At 38.5% G+C, this 20,694-nt stretch overlaps 1 protein-coding gene across 2 annotated transcripts; it reads left to right on the top strand.

Moving 5' to 3' along the window:
• Positions 1 to 2,390: 2,390 nt before the first annotated feature.
• On the top strand, positions 2,391 to 19,997 carry USP14 (ubiquitin specific peptidase 14). 2 transcript variants are annotated; one of them, XM_026842978.1, is made up of 15 exons: positions 2,391 to 2,540; positions 3,167 to 3,199; positions 4,486 to 4,590; positions 6,821 to 6,924; positions 9,020 to 9,078; positions 10,985 to 11,115; positions 11,421 to 11,501; positions 12,272 to 12,351; positions 13,913 to 14,027; positions 15,312 to 15,377; positions 15,704 to 15,796; positions 16,726 to 16,854; positions 17,906 to 17,966; positions 18,959 to 19,066; positions 19,175 to 19,389. In XM_026842978.1, the coding sequence occupies exons 1-15, from the start codon at positions 2,457 to 2,459 to the stop codon at positions 19,324 to 19,326; spliced, it is 1,401 nt and encodes a 466-aa protein (XP_026698779.1). In that variant the 5' UTR covers positions 2,391 to 2,456; the 3' UTR covers positions 19,327 to 19,389. The 2 variants fall into 2 exon arrangements, with proteins under 2 accessions (XP_026698779.1, XP_026698778.1); XM_026842977.1 differs by lacking the exons at positions 2,391 to 2,540; positions 3,167 to 3,199; positions 4,486 to 4,590 and adding an exon at positions 9,810 to 9,921 and having other exon boundaries at positions 6,871 to 6,924; positions 11,421 to 11,507; positions 19,175 to 19,997.
• Positions 19,998 to 20,694: the final 697 nt, after the last annotated feature.

Raw genomic sequence — 20,694 nt, 5'->3', positions numbered from 1 at the left:
GGAGGTGCGGCCCGGCCCGGGAGGCGGCCTGGCCCGGCTGGGGCGAGGGGAGAGCGCTGTTGGTGGCCGGGAGGGCCCTTTCGGGAAGGCTCGGTCCTGCGAACGGGTGTCCTACGCCCGTCGCGTGCGATCGTGCCTCGGCATTGCGCTTTCTCGGTTTGTATTTGCCTTGTACTAAGGTGAGTGCTGCTGTCTGTCAAGCGAGCCGTGATTCCGCATCCGCACCTCCAGGTTTATTTGGGTGCATGCGCCTCCGCTCTTTTAAATCTATTTTTTCCTAGTTAAAACCGGAGGAGTTAAAATTGTTTTAAATTGCATCGCATCCCACTCGCCATCCTTGCCGTGAAGGAAAGTTTGTAGCGAAGATTGCGGTGACGCTTCTAGGACCAGTTACTGGCTTGTTAATGTTCCACAGGTCTGGCCTCTCGGGGCTTCTTAGTATGTGAGGAACAGGTTGCAGAAGGCCTCAGTATACACTTGTGTCCCAGTTTCTCCTCTATTTTAATTGTGCTTGGCAAACTGGGATCCTGATGTCAGTATAACGGACTTCTCCTGAATTCTAGTGCATCTGTATAAGATGTATTTTCTGTTTAGTGTGGAAAATACGTCCTGCCTTTTTCTAGTTTCCATTCTTTTCAAATTAACAATTAACTCTTAGTTTGGAAACTTTTGGTTGCAATCTCTGAAGACGGTCATGCTCTTCAGTTTCCTCCTTTTGAGCGCTGAGTTGTCAAAACCAGCGGCATGGCAGATTAATAATTCCTAATTATTTTGCATGTTTAGTGGTGGATGCATGACTGTTCAAAAATGCAAAATTTAAAAGACTGCAGCTGATTTTGTCATTGACTGGGTTCTCTTCCCAGAAAATGGGAAAAGGCTTGTGCTTAGTAGATTTTAAATATCAATGTGTTTTTTAAAAAATCAGAAGGTACTTTTTGCTAGAAATACTGAAAAGCCAGTCATTTGAGTCGCTTTGTAGGCTAATTTAGACATAGTTTTGGTTATTCTTCCTTATTACCCATCACAAGCATGGCATACATCTGAAATCTGAACCTTCTTGGAAGGTTTTTTTAAATCGCAAATTTTAAGGATGTTGTGTTGGGAAAAAACCCTAGAGTTTCTGTAGTATGTTAACTTAAAACCAAAGCACATGCAGAAGAAAGGATATGGTTTTCTTAAAAGTATGGTAGTTCAGCCACTTACTGTGCACACAAGATATTACTGTGCATTTTAATTTGCACCTTTTCAGCAAAACTGCAGCATGCTAAAGTAGCCTTGTGTACTTAAGATAATGATTGGAAGTGATCAGAGATGTGTAACCACTCTTTAGAAACACTGTCTATTCCAGGCATTTTTGTCTGCTCTTGGTTAGTGCTGACTTTACCAGAGCGAAGTTGACGTGCCTCTGTGTCGTTCTGCCTAATGTTTCTGCTGGCGATCCTATTTCCAGAATCAAGAGTTACATTTTGCATGACCAAATTTCACTTCTTAATTCCAGTCCTGTGCACCTTTACTGGGGTCAGGGCTTCTGGAGCTGCAACTGTTTTGAAAGTAAGGACACACCTGCAAATACATTTTAAAATAATTTCCCATGTGTTCTGCCATATTTTGCTTTGTCTTTTCATTTCCAATTCATTGTTCACCCATCAAACCTCGCTAAATCTAGTAATGTGCATGCCATCCACTGAAGGTGACTCCTTAGCCTTTGTGCTGTTGTCAGTGTTGGCATGCAGGTATGTTGTTTGTGTGAACGCTGGCAAAACTGAGGAGGGTAGCGGTGATGGTGTTGTAAATGGTGCTGTGAGGTTAATTTTCCATTGAGAGGAAGCAAGAAGTCTGTTGTTTTATGGCTCTTCTCTTGATGGATGCTTACCTCCCTATTTAACTCCACGTGAATGATACTGGTAGGCAGAACTACAGCTGACAGTTGCTTTGCTTTTAAAGAACATGGTATTGTTTGCTGTTGAAGGAGAATGGGAATGCTATGGAAAACCGAACTGGAATCACACATACGGACTTCCTTCGGAAATTTGTTTGCAATCAACAGTACCAAGAGATTGGGAGAGTTACTTCTGAGCTGCTTTTGTGAAGATTTGCCCAAAGAATTTCTGATGCTGTTACACACATTTACGACTTGTAAAGTTTCCCAGAATATATGTTGATTATTATTGTTTTATAGGATTATTTTTAGACTTGTTGGAAACAGCATGTTCTGATGACTGAGACACCTTGTAGAAAAAAGTGTCCTTTAACTTGATTACTGACAAGTTTTAGAGTTAAAACTGAATGTTTTGAGATGGTGTAAGGTCTGAAATGTGAAATACTGGGTTGAACATGGTAATTACGTTCTTGTATATTAGGAAATAATCTAGTTTCAAAACATCTTATTTGCAGTTAACGTGAAATGGGGAAAAGAGAAATTTGATGGCGTGGAGCTTAACACTGATGAACCTCCAATGGTCTTCAAAGCCCAGTTGTTTGCACTGACTGGAGTTCAGCCAGCTAGACAGAAGGTTATGGTTAAAGGAGGAACTCTGAAGGTAAAAATCCATGCTTTTTTCGTATTATTTCTAACTTTATTACATTATAACATAATGAGCAATGACCACATTGCTGAGTGTTCCTTCAGAAGATCTGTCATTGTGTGTATTAAACTGACTATGTTTCTCAGAAATAATTCTGTATGATTCATTGCCTACTACTAGAAAATAATAGTGAAAGGTTGTTGCTAAACTGTTGGGAGATTCACTGCTGTTTTTAAACACTTCTTCACTCTTTTATACCAAACACTACCCTGCTTGGTGGTGTTTTGTTTTTTTTTTTCCCTGTTCCTTTTTAATGTTCGGAATCTGAATGCAATATTTTGCTTTTTAGCTTGTTTAAGAAAGTTTCAGGTGCTACTTTGCTGGGGACTTATTGATGTAGTGCGATACAGGCAACTTTCCGGTAAAAAGTTGTTTACGTCTAAGCAATGTTGAACAATAGATGAAGAACTTGGCTGTTTTTTATTTTAGTAAGACAAGACTTGATATGTAAATAGTTAATATTAAATCTTGGATGAAACACAATTGTGTATTTAGCAATATGTGATTAATATTAATGAAGATTCTTGCTTGTCTTTTGCTGGAAGATAATTAACTTGTGTTTTATTTCATTTCAAATACAGGATGATGACTGGGGGAACATAAAAATAAAGAATGTAAGTTCTGAGGAATAACTAAATTTTACCAGTTTGATTTTTATTTTGGCATTTAAAATTCTTGCTGTTTCTGTTTGAATGGGTAACTCTCTTAAAAATTAGACCTTGATGAAAAATAATTTTATAGTTGTCCTATCTAAGTGTTCTTACAAAGTTCTTACCACTGATTTGTAAAAAACCTTTTTTGGCATCAGTAGGGAAATTACACAAACTTCCTGAAGTACTTGGGAGCATTTCCGTCCGTCCCTCTTTCCGTCCGTCCCTCTTTCCGTCCGTCCCTCTTTCCGTCCGTCCCTCTTTCCGTCCGTCCCTCTTTCCGTCCGTCCCTCTTTCCGTCCGTCCCTCTTTCCGTCCCTCCTTTTCCTTAACACTGTATTTTTCAGGGCACCAGATAACCATTTTCTCCGACTTTGATAGATCTTACTTTATAGAGCCGTTCTGTCAAATGCTGAAAAATTCCTTTTCTTTATGCTAGTCCAGCAAGCATGGTTAACTTGATTGCTTTTTTTTTTCCCCCTTTGAATGTTAGTCCTGATGCCTAAACTGACAAGGTCATTTTGGTTATTTTTCACTTCCCAATTAATTTAATGTCCTCAGAACTTGCCAGACCAAGGGATGGCATTTCCCTTCCCTCTTCATGTGGAAAAAACCCTGTTCCCAGCTCAGAGCTGCGGTCCTCATTATAGCCCACATCAATGTGAAGTGTTTCCCCAGATTCTAGGCTAAAGATGAGGGATATTCTTGTTGGTTGTTTAGAGAATTCTGAATTTGAGAACTTGAGACTGTGTCGTTTGAGAAGCTCAAGCATTGCAGCTTCTTTCAAATCAGAATTATGCTGTTTGGTTGTTCTTGGTTCCAAGGTATTTTCTAAGTCTTAAGGGAAAGAGGAATATTTGCACTGAAGTGTTGAAGATGCTCGATCCCTAGTGGTCCATCAGGAAGGGACCTTTCTGAACACTTCATATTGGAGTGTTCCATAAATCTTAAATTTAGCCCAATTGGAATCTTGTGTTATCAGCTGCTGGCAAGCTCACCAGGCTCAGTGGAAATATCTAGCACTGATAATACCGTGGAATTGTTCTCGGTAAGTACCTTCTAGGTAGTGAGAAAGTTAAGGTATACCCTTAAGAAACAACAGTGCAGTATCAGTTCTGTAAACTAGAGAAACATTGTGTTTATTTTGGGGGAAATAGCTGAAATACGTCAAGAGCTTAATGATTTTATTTATTTTTGAAGCTGAAATATCTGCCCTTAAATACTTACTACAATTTTTACTGTGTTTCCAGGGGATGACCTTATTAATGATGGGTTCTGCAGATGCGCTTCCAGAAGAGCCAATTGCTCGACCTGTCTTTGTAGAAGACATGACAGAGGAGCAGTTGGCTTCAGCTGTAAGCTTATTTCAAACTTTGGTTTCTTGTAAACCTTTGAATAATGACAAGTTTTTAAAATACTTGCAGTTGCTTAAAAATTAATTTTGAAACTGTAATGTCTGTTCAGCATTGTCGTGGTTTAATCCCAGCCCGCAACTGAGCACAACGCTGCTGCTTGCTCACTCCTCCCCCTCCCGATGGGATGGGGAGAAGAGTTGGGAAAAGAAGTAAAACTCATGGGTTGGACATGACAATGGTTTAATAACTAAACTAAAATATTTTATTATTAATTGTGATGAAAAGGAGTATAAAAGGAGAGAGAAATACAACCCAAGAAAAGACAACTGATGCACAGTGCAGTTGCTCACCACCCTCTGACCAATGCCTGAGCAGCGACCTGCCCCTCCTGGCCAGCTCCCCACAGATTATATACTGAACACGACATCCTATGGTACGGAATAGCCCTTTGGCTAGTCCAGGTCAGCAGTCCTGGCCATGCTTCCTCCTAGCTGCCTGTGCACCTGCTCACTGGCAGAGCATGGGAAACTGAAAAATACTTAACTTCAAGTAAAGTTACTTAGCAACAACTATAACATCAAAATGTTATCAGCATTATTCTTACACTAAGTTGGAAACGTAGCACTGTGTCAGCTACTAGGAAGAAAGTTTAAGTATCACAGCCAAAACCAGAACAAGCATTCATAGCTCCCAAAAGAAACGCAAATTTACATTGATGACCCAGTGGCAGCAGTGATGAGAAGTCTGGAATTTAATTTAAAAGTCATATAACTAGTGCTGTTTTTTCTTTAAGCAGGCAGCTTAGTACATTTTCTAAAAATAGTGTTACTGATGTTTTTAAAGACAAACCTATGTTGCCCTTGCTGTATTAGTGTCCTGAACTTTGCCTGAATAAGGGTTCTTAGATGTGCAAAATTGTTTCCTACCTCCTTCATATCTGTGAAGGGAAACTAAGGTTTATTTGGGGTGGGGTGTGTTTGGGGTTTTGTTTGTCCTTGCTAGTAGTATTAGGTAAACTTTTCTTTCTGAAAAATGAAAATAAGTTTGACATTCGTGGAATAGATGATGTGTTTTCCTTTATGGGAAGAGCGTAATTAATCTATTTTTTTAAAATGAAGTACTTCTGTTTGAGTTGTTCCTTTTTTACAATTGGAAAGGCTTGATTTTCTAATCAGTCATTTGAACTAGGAGCTATTTGTCATACTTAAAACAGTTGCACGACTGTTGTCAACTATGCATGCAGAACAGGAATACTTTTATGCATGTCTGTATGAAAATGGATTGGTAGTTTAGGGCTGGTTTTGTGCTTCAGTATTTAATGCTTTCCATGGCATGTTTATGTATTTCTCAACTAACCTTATACACAGACTTTGAGATAGCTGAGAGGTAAACAGGGAGACAATTCAGTGTCAGGTAACATTTTGAAAAAGTTGGTCACATTGCATTTCTCCGATTCAAATTTTCTTACAAGTCAAAATTCAGTTGTCTGTACCGCGTGTGTTCATTAAAAATGGAATACACAGCTAAATAAATTCTCTTTTTCTAAAATAAGTACATGGTATACAGTACTGCTTTAGTTTCATTAAACTACATGCTTTTTCCTTGACAGTCACTCAAATATGCAGGATTAAAAATTAAAAAAACCACCAACAACTGCTATTACATTGTGGTTTATAGTTATTTTTGAAACTGGTTAGTTTAATTACTAGTTGGCCTTCACATTTGTCAAAACTTTAGAAATTAATAAGTTGTCTGAAAGGATCAAATTAACGATCTATTGCAGACTTCTGGAGAGGAGTTTAAATAATGCTTCTGTTTCTAACTATGAACATCACATTCAGAGTTTTAGTAAAAACTGATTTTAATTAGAAGAAATGTATTCATGTGGAAATTTCACGGAAATAGAATTTTAAGGTCAAAACTGGAATGAGATTATAATTGAACTTTCTGAGTGACTGCCTGCTTGAAGAATATGTTCATTAAACTAAACATGCACAGGAAAAAACACAAAGCATTCCTGAATGTCCTCTAAAAGCACCAACTGGTGAAATGATTAATATGATCAGAAAATGGATCAGGGAAACTTCATAAAGTTTGACAGAACATTCCAGATTTTATGCAACTCTGATCATTCCTTTTCTAAGAATTTGATGTGAAATTATAGCATTTATACAAAAATGGTTGCACATCTCTCTCAGACTTTCAAGCACCCTTGTAAATTTTTTGGTAGATGGAGTTACCATGTGGATTGACAAACCTTGGCAACACTTGCTACATGAATGCTACGGTTCAGTGTATCCGCTCAGTGCCAGAAGTGAAAGAGGCCCTTAAAAGGTAGGATTCAGTACAAAAATACCACGTCTAAAACATTTTCTTCATCTTAGGAAATAGCTATTTTGTGGAATGATCATCTTAATACTGGTATGGATTATCATAACAATATTATTTAAATCTATTCAAGATTAGCATAATGATCGATTAAAGTTTATCCTGTGGCTGTGTTAGTCTGTACTTTTTAAAGAACTTAAGACTATGTATTTGTTGGAACTGGCTTTTAGTGGGAGAGAATGTGTTTTGTCTAGCTAAAAAATAGTTCCTATCAAGAATTGTTTAAAATGCTTAAGTTACTGAACTCCTAACCCTGTTTGCTGGTATTAGTTTCTATGGTCTTGTTCTGTAGAAAATAAATGTATGGGAGTCCTGTTCCTTTGAGGAATGTTTGTTTGGGGTTTTTTGATGGCTATCTTGCACAATGTGTTTTCAGCTATGAAATTCTGATGTTACTGGCATTTGGTACTTGGAGGTACGGCTGGAAGCTCTGAGATAGGACCGTGGGTGTTACTGTGCGGCAGACCGGAATAAGCTGGAGTTACTGTCGTTTAGATGCGTAGGGAACAGGAGACATTCCCTTATGGAATTTATTTAATTTGTTATGATTGTAGACTAATGTTTCTGTTTGGGTTTTTTTTTGTTATTCTGGACTGAAATGTGCAAATGGCCAGGTTTTATGGTGAGGAATTCACAAGAAACTTGGAAATCATGAAGGTTAGATTAAAGAATAGATGGCAATGTGAGCTTGAACTTGTCTTCCAGATAAGTTATAATGAGAAAACCACAACTATTTCAAAAATGTGGTGATCATCAGGTAGAGCATTGCCATCATAAGGTTAACTTAATTCCTTTGAAATATGCTGCTTTCTTGATACCTCAGTACCCGATTGGTTATAGGTAAATGCTAGTTATCTAAGTATTTTTTTCATTCTGTTAGAAGGTGAACCTTAATTATTTAGCACTGAGAACTATTTGTGAAGTACAGAAACTGTTTTAAAGCTTTTTCTTGTTTTTCAGTGTTGTCATTTTAGGAAAGTCTCATTATTTCCATGTAAAGGACTCTGAGTTACTGCACTGAATCAGAGTATTTGACAAATTTAACATACCAAATGTCAAAATGTACCCTGTGAAACTGGCAGACTGCAATACAAGATGTGGCCTTATTGTCTGTGGGAAGTCAGATTCGCAGGCAGCCTCTCTGCTTTACCTTGGAGACTTAGCCTTTATTTGGTCTTCCTGTCTTGATGAGTGTGGAAGGGTATATGGCAATGAGAGAGAGGTGAAAGGACTCACATGGGAAAGCTTACTATTACGGCTACATTCCTCACCAGCTGCTTCATTGATCTCTGCAAGGGTACTCCAGTTTTGTAGCATGTCAGGGGGAAAGTTTCCTGCTCATCATCTAGCAATGGAGAGAGTTTTTAAAGTTCAGTCTGAGATTAAAGAATGCACGAGATCCTCCTTTTGCTTGAAGGCTTGTATATGCTTAGAAGAGGCCATTCTGTTCCTCATGCAGGTTGTAAATTAAGAAATCATTCAAAGAAGAGTGGTAAGTTCTAGTAATATGGGTGGACTCCCATACTTTTTCAGTGTAGGAAATATCTCCCCAAGAAAAACATCTCGCCTCTTGCTGTTTTGCTTCTGCTGTGGAAGCAAGAAGCAAGCCTGCCCTCCATCACCATGCATTTTGTCTGCCTCTATCCTTGAAAGTGATTTCATCTTGTATCTGAAGAAGCAAATGTTTCAGAAATGAGGTAGCTTCTATTAAGACTTTTTCTCAGTTTCTTTAAAAACAGATTGAGTCTTTGAGGCAACTGGATTAAGGAAGCAGCAGGGATGTATCCAGACTTCTCAGTCTGCATTTATTTATTGTCTCACAGATGCCAGTTTTCCTTTGCTTTCATGCAGTGCTTGCAAAATAGCTGAGACTTTGAGGCAAGTTTTAGTAAATCTTTATATTAGGTTACTTCTGGTTTGGTGATTGATTTCTTTTGATACATTTGAATACATCTAAGTGCTGCCTGCTTTATGATTTAAAAACCTGACTGTTTTTCTCAATTGTGTTTAATTGCATACAGATAATTTTCTTCTCTTTTAGGTATGGTGGTGCCTTAAGAGCTTCAGGAGAAATGGCCTCTGCTCAATACATTACTGCAGGTTGGTGTTTAGAGTAGAACAGAGGGTTTTAGGCTAGTGTGTGATATCCTGCTAAATGCAGATGAAAATTGCAGCTAGAGTGCTGCGTGTTTTTCTTTAGCACATACACCTTTGGAATTTCAGATCTGCTAGCACTGGAGGATTCATTTTGCTCTGTCATTAATATCTTTAAAGGTTATTCTGACCATGGCTGCAAAGCATACATCTCTGCATATTATCCAGCTGCACGTTAGAAAAAATATATTCTAGGCTTAGATAGAAATCATTGCTGTCTTAACTGTTTTTTGTGTAGGCATAAAGTAATTGGAAGTTCCTAAAGCCGACTCCATCCGTCTGTTGATTTGATCATTTTGCATAGAAATATTTTATTGTGCAGTTGTTTCACTTAATGGCAGGCTAGCGCCATACTCCTAGAATGTATGTTTCTTTGAATTATTTTTTTTAAATGTGATTTATTGGTTGAGCATTATTGCTAAGGTGGTAGCTGATGCTTTATCAGTGGTCTTAGCATTTACTCTAAAGATCCAGTTTTCATAACTGAATTAAAAAGTAGTGTCTTCAAAAGGAAAGTTACTCTTCGTTGTGATCTGGGTGCTCACATATGGGAGCTCATGATGTGGCCCCGTATCCTCACGTTCTAACTAGAATTCTAGTTAGACCCCTTACACTTGAACAAGGGTACTACTTGTCCACTTTTTCTTTTTTTTACTCTATTTCATTGCCCCACTAAGATGCTGGGCCAGGACACTGAGATTTCTACCAGTCCATTTAAGGAAAAACAAAACAATATAAGGAAGGAAAGGTCCAGTTTGTGGGTATGCCTGCTGATCGAATTTTGGGGTGGTAAGTTCAATGGTTACTCTGTACAACCATGCCTGCCCCTCCCCTTTCACTGCCTTTACTTGTGTCCCTTGTGTTCTTTTTAAGGTGACAGCTCTGCTTTTTAGGAATCTTAATAGTTTAAGTAATTTGTAGTCAATTCTTTGATGCTGAGCTGGTCAAGAACTCCTGCATGACACTTTAACGGCATTTTTCTTTTTTTTTAATTGCTGTGTCATATCAGTTGTCCCTCTTATCAAGGTGCGTGAAGATATTTCTTAAAGAGAGGAAGCAACTGACCTTGGTTCCCTGTAATCTTGCCTATATTTGCTTTTTCAGGAGTATCATTCATTAGTCTCTCCACTTGTAAATTAATGACCTTGCAGACTGTTGCCTACCTCACAGGGTGGTTGTGAGGATTAACAGGTGTCTCTGAAGTGATTTGTGGATTTAAAGTGCTGTAACCTGGGTAGATAAGACATACATGGTAGTATGTCTGGAGCAAAAAAGAAAGCCATACGTATTGTCATGCAATCAGTAGCATTCATTGAACGGCACATAGTTACGAACTCTCTGCACATATGCATACACATACTTGTTTTCCTGGGTCTTAAATTAAGCATGAGTATTTTCTAGATATTTTAGTTGGGAAAAATGAAAGTTTTTCCCCAGTAGTTGGTGAAGCTTAAGCTGCTCTGGAGGACTGATTGTCAGTGCCTTCTGGTTTTTCTAGGTGTAGTCCTCGTTTGGAAACACTGTTCCTCAGGTGTGTTTCAAATGAAAACTGCTCAGAAATGTTTGTTGATTCAGGTTTTTTTTCTCTGTTAGCAGCCAGGAAAGACAAGGCATTGTGTGCCATGCTCTCAGAGTTGTCATCTTTATGCTTGCAAAATCATGTTCACAAATGAGATCTTAGGTGCACCTGTTACGCCTCCTGGAAAATTTGGTCCTGCTTTGGAAAGATCAAATGGGACACTGTTAAATTATCAGTCTTTAAATATTGCTACTGGTTTACTATTCTTTTTAAACTTCCTGTCATGTTTTAATTGTTTTTTCCACTTCTCAAAGCATTCACTTTTTCTTCAAGCTCTTAGAGACTTGTTTGATTCCATGGATAAAACTTCCTCCAGTATCCCACCTATCATTCTCCTGCAGTTTTTACATATGGCCTTCCCACAGTTTGCAGAGAAAGGTGATCAAGGCCAGTACCTTCAACAGGTAAAGACCGATTACTAGCTTTTTGTTGAAAAATTCTATAGTATGTTGGAAGTTGAGAACAAGAATATTTAAGAACTTTCCTTTTCCTTTGAAAATAATTAATCCCAGTAAAGTGTTTGCTTTTCTATTGTGTAGAAAAGTTGAATGCAGTATCAAGTGCTAGCTTTGAAAATGTATGGTGGAATAGGGAGAAATTCTTAGTTAAGGAATCCTTACGTCTGGTTTTATAGTGTAAAGATTGATGGGTTTAATATTACAAAATCATAATGCTACTACTCAGATTTAATGTTCTGTGCCTTTCCTAGGATGCCAATGAGTGCTGGGTGCAGATGATGAGGGTACTACAGCAGAAGCTGGAAGGCATAGAAGGTGATACAGTTATGGAGGTAATTGTGGTCTTACTCTAACCAGAGTTAGGATTTATAATGTTGTACTTCTGATTCACACATTTTTTTGCTAAGGATGATCAGTTTTGTGAGTTCTTTAACATGTGTCTATAGTCCAGTAAGTGAAATTGCTTTCTGATGTGTCTGATCAGTATAATGCTACCTATGTCCTGTCAGCTGCACTATGGAGTGAGCCATAGGAATACTTTCCCTTTGGGCTTTGTAAGGCCTGTGTTGGACCAGGGTGGTGGTGAGTGTGAGTATGCAGCAGCTGCCCCTGGTAATCTGTGAATTTAGCACATGCATACTTTTCAGAAAAAAAGTTAACAGCATTCTTGGCTACAAGAATTCTATTTCCGACACAATTAGCTTAATCAACCTGGTAAGAAATTACTTAAAAGTTTTTCCCAAGACTTTACCAGACTGACTCTTCTTTCTCTGTAAACTGTTTTCTGGAGAGTCTTGGCAGTGGCAAAAATCTGATAGACTAAAATTTAAGACAGATTTAAGTTGGGGGGTAGGGAGGTGTGACTTTTTGATTGAAATCTTGCTTCCTAATATGCTTTGAGGTGGCTTTAACAGCATGCTATAAATGTGTTTGTTTTGAAACTTTTGTGCTGTCTAAGGAGACTGACTAGGAGAAAATCCATCTGTAGAAAGGTGAAGGAATAGGCTTTGAAGAATTTAAATAAATTGGGTTATTTTGTCTGTAAAGAAGACTGTCTTTACATGCTATTTCAAGTTACATCATAAGAGAATTTGTTTTACAGACAGACTCTGGAGCTACAGCAGCATCATCTAAAAAGAAGAGTTTAATTGATCAGTTCTTCAGCATTGAATTTGAAACAGCGTATCCTAAAGACTAAGGCAAGACATAAAGAATGATAGTAATTCCACATCTTAGCAGTTGAATGCAGAGAGGATGAAAAACATTATTCAGAATAGTATAGAAAATACTGGGGTGTGTTGGGGAAGAGGGAGAATGATGTACTGCAGGAGTACACAAAAATTGAAGTTAATATTGGATATACTTTGAGAGAGAGAATGTTGTGGGGAGGAAGAACGGTAATAGAAATTTATAGAAAAAACCTTCCTGAATTTAAATACCAGATTTCCATTCCAGAGAGAGAGAGAAAATTGCCAGTTAGCTACCTCAAGGGTGCTGACATGCTTTATCCAAGTAAAAGTTAATTATCATCCTAAATAGACTTTCTTGGCTTGTAAGGGAGTGTTGCTCATGTATATGTTTAGTATGCCAAGCATAAAGGTTAGCTTGATTGGTTGGTGTTTTGGTCGTGTGGTTTGTTTTTTTTTTTAAAGACCTAGATTAGATGCACACTGTTAGATGAGTAAGAGACTAATGCAGCTGACAACTTTCTAGTAGCTTTTTCATATAGTAAGTATGACCTCATGGAGAGCACATCTCATGCCAAGTATTACTCTTTTCCTGCTTTTCCACCCCAAAGTCTTGGCTGTTGTGAAACTGACCACCACTTTTAGAAAGTATTATGCTCTGCATTTGCTTGTCTGAAATAAGGAAACATCCTCTCAAATGAGGTTCTCTGTCTCACAGCTTGGTAGTAATGAAGAGTAAAGGCCTTTTTTAAGGTGAGCCATGCATCTCTATCCCTGTATTGTGATGTTTGTTATCCCTGAAATAGCTGTGAGGAGCAAAATGAGTAACTAAGAGGAATGCTGCACAGGCCAATGGCAGGAGGAAGAGGCTTCGTAGAAAAGTCATGCTGCAAGGCTTCGAAGTGTGATTGTGGCAGCATTTGTAGAATAGATGCATTCAGAGCAGTCAGAAAAATATCTAGTTAGAAGGAAGTGGATGAGAAAACAGGATTGGGGTAGAAGTATGGAAAAAGAAGAGGTTGGACAGAGTGATTAGAAGAATATGTAGAAAATAATGGAGAAATGGACTTTATTTCAGTGAAGAGGACTGATAGAAGGCAGATAAAGGAGGCTGTGCATGTTGAAAGAAATTAGAAGTCTGGCCAGCAGCAGGAATAGAACAACTTTTATCGGTTGTAAACAACAATGGAGCACAATGTTGTAGGCAGACTTCATAACTTGGTATTGGCACACAGTTATGATCAATGTTCTGGGGGTTGGAGGAGGGAGGGGGAAGAAAGAGCAAAGCAGTCCTCACCAGCTTAAATGGTGATTAAAAACTTGTTTTACTTTTTTTGGTATGTTGTTTGCCTCAGCTACTACTTGTCATAAGACATGAAGGAACAGATTGGTTAGAAGGAAGGGCCATTTCAAATCTTCTTTTTATACTATGAAAGTAAAAGTACTACTGATGCACAAGCACAGGATTATCTTGAACTACTGTGCTCTTCAGCATGTTTTCACTAGAGCAGTAGTTCAGCTCTTGGTGCATGATGATTTTCCTTAATTTTGTGAAGCATGAAATGTACAGAAGCTGAAGAAGAGGAAGTAACTAAAGGAAAGGAGAATCTGCTTCAACTCAGCTGTTTTATCAATCAAGAAGTGAAATATCTGTTTACAGGACTAAAATTGGTAAGCCATTATAACTTCTATTTAATTGAAATTCTAAATGGTCTGTGTTCTTAATCTATGACATGGAATAGACATTTGCTGTCCAAGCTTTACAGAGTTCCAAGCTTTTTTTTTTTTTTGGTGTTTGATGGAAAGATGGCAGTGAAAATGAATTGCATTTTAATATGAAGCAGGCTTCAACAAAGTGTTTTCTTGACCCTGATGTGGTCTTCCCCATGCAGGTAACCATTTGCGACTTGTTTGTTCAGCTGGCTTTCACTTCAGACTGAGCAATATCATGATTTAGGCATGCTGTAAATTGTTCCCAAAAAGTCAGTTTTAAAATTGGGTGGCATTTTTGTTGCTAAGAAAAAAATCCCAAACGGATGTTAGAACAATTAAAATTTAATTTACAGATTTTGAAGGGGGTGTTATTTTCCATGACACCACATCATCTTTAAACCATTTATTTAAGTAGAACTTCTTAAAGGTCTGTGCTTTTTGTATATATATTTCTAAGTTTTCAGGGTTTTTTTAGAAACTGAAGGATCAGGATGAGGAGCTACTACAAAACCTTTGTAGTAACTGCTCTTGCACAGTACTTGTGTAAGAGCAGGGATGGAAGCAGTGGTCTGGTTTGTACAGGACTAGACCAAGTTGTATGGTTCTTGGATAGTCTTTCTATCTGCTTTTTGGGTTTTTTTTGACAGAATTTAGAAGGAAATGCAAGATAAAATAGTTAATGCTCACAAGTGAAAAAGATTATAGAAAAAGAAACCTCACTTTCAGGCCTGAAAAGGTCTTTTAGAATTCTTATGCTGGATTGTCTGCAGCGAGAGTCACAACAGTAACAGCCAGGCCAGTTCAGGGAATTAGGAAGGTTCACAGGAAGCAGAGTACCATCACCTGCCTCCTTATATGCAGCTCTGTCTGCTTTAGTCTGAGAGCTGAGAAATGTGCAAATATTCCCATCACAAGAAACTTCAGACTTTCTTCAGCTGTGTTCCAGGCCTGACGTGACACATTCGTAACTAAATACAGTTGCAAGTTCTACTCCCGTATAATTAAACTTTCTGCAGAGAGAAACTTAGTATTGTCAGGGTTCAGGAATGATCCTGGAGGTGAACAAATGAATGGGCATGGTCTTTCTGCCAAGGAATTTCAAAATGCTGTGTGTTGTAATGGCTGATAGCAACAGAAGAGGTCAGCAGAACAAGATTTAGTTTATGGTTTGTTTATCCATGCTGTGCTTTTCTTTAAGCTGAGTTTTATGATAAATGATGTGTTATTAACTTTTTTTAACAGCGTCTTCAAGAGGAAATCACCAAACTGTCTCCAACACTGCAGAGAAATGCACTCTATATCAAATCTGTGAGTGGTGCTTCTGGTGCTTTCTTTATGATTCTTTTAACTGTTGTCAATTTTCTGTCCCAAAACACAAAGTTATTGCTGCAAAGGCATGTGATTATGTTTATAAAGCATCTGAATATCCTCTACCAAGAAATTGAACACCAGTTGAAAATTACTTTTGAGTACAGTACTACAGAAAGCTTGAAAATAAGAGGCCTTGTTATATTCCTGTGTGTTTGTGTACAAGTATGTTCCCGAATAGCCTGTAATTTAGGATGAGCAGTGTTTAAGGTGTAAAAGATGTGCAAATATCTAAATAAATAGCTTTCTCTAAATTTTTCTTCCAGTCTAAAATTAGTCGCTTGCCAGCATACCTGACTATTCAGATGGTTAGATTTTTTTACAAAGAGAAAGAATCAGTGAATGCCAAAGTTCTTAAGGTAAGTTTTCTGGATATTGAAGTTTAAATTCCTCTTCATGCTTTTCAATCAGTTTTTATTATAGGTAGATAACTAATACTTGAAGGCTATTTACTAAATTGTTTGCTTTTAAATTGTGTTTTAAAATATTAACAGTGTAGATTCTTTGCTTAAGAACAATGTGCATGATGATGTGTATCAAACTATACTACCAAAATAGACTGGGAGAGGAGGTAAGGGACAGAAGTGAATTTGCTCCTAAGCTGTTAGGATTTTTTTGGTCTCTTTTCACCAGACATTCAGAGGAGAATGCTTCATTAAGGAGAGCACCATGCTTTCAGTCACTGGGTGGTGGTGTAAGGTTAATGAGAAATGTTTATGCTAGCAAACACTTCCTTTATTAGTTATGTGAATTGTCTGGCTTTCTGATTTACAAATGCAAGAACCAGCTGCAAACAGCTAAATGTTCTGGTTTTGCTTTCTGTTGGCCTTGGCTGATAGACCTCCTAAGCTGCCCAGGGAGCATCGGGATAGATGATGTCCATTCCTTACAAGAGAAGCAAGGGAATAAAGATTGAAGGCATGTGTTAGCTATTTTAGAAGATTGTTTGGATAACACAAATTGACATTTTTTGCAAGTGCACAGTCATTCAACAGCAGTTTTTCCTTAGGCCTGCATAGGTATTTCTGTAGTATAAAAGTATGATAGCTAATAATAAAGAATCTGAGTATTTATACTGAATATAGTAATTTATAATTTTTTATACTGAAGCAGACACTCTTCTGTGAAAGTATTGTAGCCCTTCAGGTAGGTAATGTCAGCAGCATTTCAGTGGATCAATGTGATGAGAGTTGTATTTGATTGGACTCGGTGTTGTCTACCCATGGGAGAATGCTTTAATGTGGAGTACCAAATTATGCTAATATTCTTCATGCTTTTTACTTCCTAGGATGTTAAATTTCCCCTTATGTTGGATGTGTATGAGCTGTGTACGCCAGACCTTCAGGAAAAAATGGTTTCTTACCGATCAAAATTCAAAGATCTAGAAGACAAAAAAGTAAATCAACAGCCAAAGAATGTAAGTCTTCTGTCAATTTCATGGATGTTTTGATTAAATAAGTCAGACATCTGAAATTGGGGTACCAGTAAAGATTAGAGAAGACTTGATTTATTTAAACGTATTGTTCTTTTGTTTAGCATTCAAACTCCTTGGCATTGAACTTTAAGATCTTTTGTGTGTATTTGGTGTGCCTGCCTGGTGAGAAACGGTAAATGCTGTAGACAGACACATTGCTTATATTTTATTTCAAAATGTATTTTACAAGTGTTATGCCTAAAGGTTTTCTGTGAATGACACAATTATTCTCTTCTAACATTACTGCTTGCTGGTGGGTCACTTGTTCAGTGGAGTATAGGTTGCTATTTCCTGCTCACCAACTGGAAAGGGTTGTACAAGAGAGTGCTACTTGTCTGATAAAATTTACAATATATGTTTTAGTGAGCTAAAAGACTGTGCGCTAAAAACTGAGTAAATGGTTTCATCTCTTACCCTGTCTACATATTCTAAAACTGACTTGCCTTTCTTTAATGAAGAAAAAAGTAAATGAGCTATAACTGTAGTGTTTTAGCCATTTTTTTAAAAGTTTGCTACTGTTTTCCTGGCCTAACTGCTGGCAGTTTCATTTAAACAGTTGAATAAGGTTTGCATCTCTCTTTACACAGTTAGCAGCAAAGAAAGAGTGCTATTTTAAAACAGAAGGTATTGGTACTTTTGAGATCTGTCTCTGGTATTTTCTTGTTGTCACTTCTGCTGCTAGCAAGTCCCTAACAAGGAATAAAATCTTCAATTGTAGAATTGTTTTTGTGCTCCAAACCTGTAAATCTGGTGGGTAAACAGACGAGCCAATGTGTGCTAAAATGGTTACATGCTTGCTTTAAAAAGTAGTCTTGTTTAAATGAGGCTGTTGGATGTCCAGCTAGAAGTAAGGTGATGGAACTTGTTTCAAGTTGAATGAAAAATATTTAGGCTTAGGAACATCTTTAAATGAATGGAGAGTTGATATTTGATATGATTGTGCTAAAGCTTTCTCAAAACCATCCCACATTAATTTGCATATTTTGTTCTTTAGTCTAGTAAAAGTGATGGTGCACAGAAAGAAGTTAAATATGAACCATTTTCTTTTCCTGATGGTGAGTACACGGAAGTAAATCTGTTTTAAAGTAATTTTCTGTTTACTCATGTTTAAGTGGACCTGATGGTGGCATATTATGAAAACCCTGGTTATTTTTAATGCCTTTGAAATTTAATTTTCAGAAACTGACAGAAATTTAAGGATTAGGCAAGCCAAAATGCTTTTGAGATCGTCAAAGACAATTGTCACCATCTGACACGATGATACATAGATGTGCATCAAAAGACGTTTTCATATTGTTTTGTTGTTTTGTACATGTCCTTGTCAGGGGGTGGTAGAAAGCTGAAATCAAAACAAAAACTTAAACTGGACTTTTAAAACTGCTGTCATGGGGCTTGTGTTGCCTGAATTTGGGGGGCTTTGGAGCTTGAATGCCCTAAGCATTCACCCTCATGTGGAAGACACTGCAGAAATTATTTTGGAGGTCGTTTACCCAAATTTGTTACCGTTCTGTGCTCCTGGGCTTTGTGTGTAATGCACTGTGTGAGAAGTGGGGGGGCATTGACTGGCTTGAGAGCACAGCAGAAAGAGGAGAGTCTGGAGTGTTGGGGACTGTGACACCCTGCTTGGTATGGTTTTTACATACCTGAAGAACTGGCCCGTTTTTTCCTTTGAAAAACCAAACAGCATCACTGAAGTAACAGCAGAGTGGTTGAGCGGCTGTACCTGAGTAGTCTCAGCAGCCCGCGGTGCAGCCTGATGGGCCTTGCAGGGCAGGGGCGTGGCTTGCCCTGAGTGCAGCACCCGCTGGCATGTGACAGAGGTATTGAGCTTTGCATTCTGTCTGGGTTACATGTTTATGTCATGAAAACAGGCACCATTCTTAGTTTCCTGAGGGGCTATCCTGGCTGAAAGCTGCTGCTTTTAGAACCATGCTGTAAAGGGGGTTTTACACAGCAACAGTGTGGCTACAGCTGGTTTGTGTGCTGCTAAAAATGCTAAAACTGTTCATGTAAGACTTGCCTAACTTTTTTTTTCCTCTTCCTTCAGATATTGGTTCTAATAACTGCGGCTATTATGACCTGCAGGCAGTGCTAACACATCAAGGCAGATCAAGTTCCTCTGGGCATTATGTGTCTTGGGTTAAAAGGAAACAAGGTAAAAAAAAGTAATAGATTATAGCACTGCTTCCCTCATTAAAGGGGCTGTTAAAAATTGAAACATGCTTATGTACCTAAATTACAAATAATTGTCTTCTTCTTGCAGATGAATGGATTAAATTTGATGATGACAAAGTCAGCATTGTTACACCTGAAGATATTTTGAGGTTATCTGGGGGTGGAGACTGGCATATAGCTTATGTTCTACTCTACGGGCCTCGCAGAATTGAAGTAATTGAAGATGAAGCTGAACAGTAGTCTTCAGTTTTAGTCATTCTGCCTAGGTGTGAAATAAATGTTGATTACTGATTACTTCTTTAACCCCAGAGCTTTAGCAAGTGGATAAATAATTTCTTCAACCCTTTTCATGTGAAGAGGGATGTTGTTTTACAACTGATCCATGTACCAATCTGTCACTGCTGGACTGGATTGCCCACTGTGGTGGTGACAATACTTAAAATAGCTTTAATGTCTTGCAGAAGATTAATTTTTTTTAATTGAGCCTCTTCCCTGCCCCTTCCCTCCCCCAATGTCATCAAGTATTTATTACACACCTATTCTCACATTTGTTACTCTTGCATGGTTTATACCACAGTTCAGTAGCTGTCCATCCTTTGCCTTACCTGGCAGTTTTGTTAGGAAGGTAGAAGAGAAACACTTGCCTTGTCATGTAACTCAGTGCTGCTGCCCATAGCCAACAACTGTGGCTACAGTCAAGTATTTGTCCAGCCTGACCTGCTGATTCAGTCTGTTCTGTTGCTGGCATCTCATGACTTCAGAATAAATTGTGATCAACAACTGTGTCTCCATTAAAAAAATTCATGTCTGGGTAGCATAGCTAGTATGTGTTTGTTTTCACTTCTTGGGCCACCAGTGGATGAATGTCTCAAAGCAGTCATGTAATGAAGCCACTCTTTTTTTAAGCTGTAGTGGTTTAGCTCCTGGCAGTAGATAAGTGGTGGTTGCAAAACCAGACTTTGCTTTCTTAGGGTAACTTCTGTTCCTTCCCCTCAGGAGTGCAACAGCTGTATGCTGTGGGTGGGAGGCTGCAGTTAGAAAGTATTTGTGTGTTGGCTAGAGCCAGGAAAGCACTGGGATATTGACAGAGCTCAGCCTTGCTCTAGAGGAGCTGATTTTTGATGTGTCTCAGTCCTTTCTGGAGAGCTTTCCTGTTAGGTGAAACAGGTCCCAGTCAGTCTTCACTGACAGTGGCCTGGGGGAGTGTTTAACTGTGCCTGGCTTTCTCAGAAAGGGCCCCCCTCACCCTCCCATGGGGACACAGCTGCAGCTGTGGCCTTCCCAGGGCCTTTTTCTGCCTTACCAGGTGCAGTGGTGGCTGTTGCCCTGCCTCCCTCACAGCACAGCTTCCCAAAGGATAAGGCAGGTGTTTTAATAAATGTTGGATGGGGGCAAGCAAGTTCTACCCAGTAAGAAATCCTCAATGCAGCAGAGGTTCTTTATCCATGTAGTCCACAGAAATAGTACTAATACTTATAAAGAAAAAGCTTGTTGTGCCTCCTGTTTGTTGAGACATACAAGGCCTGTGCCCAGTTGCTGCATTGTGGGACTGTCCTGCCAGGTGTGGGCCTGTGATCAGTGTTTCCTCCCTTAGAGCTGCTGCTGGCA

Source organism: Athene cunicularia (assembly GCF_003259725.1).
Source record: "Athene cunicularia isolate RWA chromosome 2 unlocalized genomic scaffold, athCun1 chr2_part1, whole genome shotgun sequence".
Taxonomy (NCBI): Eukaryota; Metazoa; Chordata; class Aves; order Strigiformes; family Strigidae; genus Athene; species Athene cunicularia.
Note: the sequence above shows the minus strand (reverse complement) of the source record. Positions and strands in the feature narration are given on the sequence as shown.

Coding starts and splice junctions, on each gene's coding strand:
- USP14 (XM_026842978.1), top strand. CDS start 2,457: ATGGTCTTCAAAGCCCAGTTGTTTGCACTGACTGGAGTTCAGCCAGCT. Junction 15,378..15,703: donor ATGCACTCTATATCAAATCT/GTGAGTGGTGCT, acceptor TTTTTCTTCCAG/TCTAAAATTAGTCGCTTGCC. Junction 16,855..17,905: donor TAAATCAACAGCCAAAGAAT/GTAAGTCTTCTG, acceptor TTTGTTCTTTAG/TCTAGTAAAAGTGATGGTGC.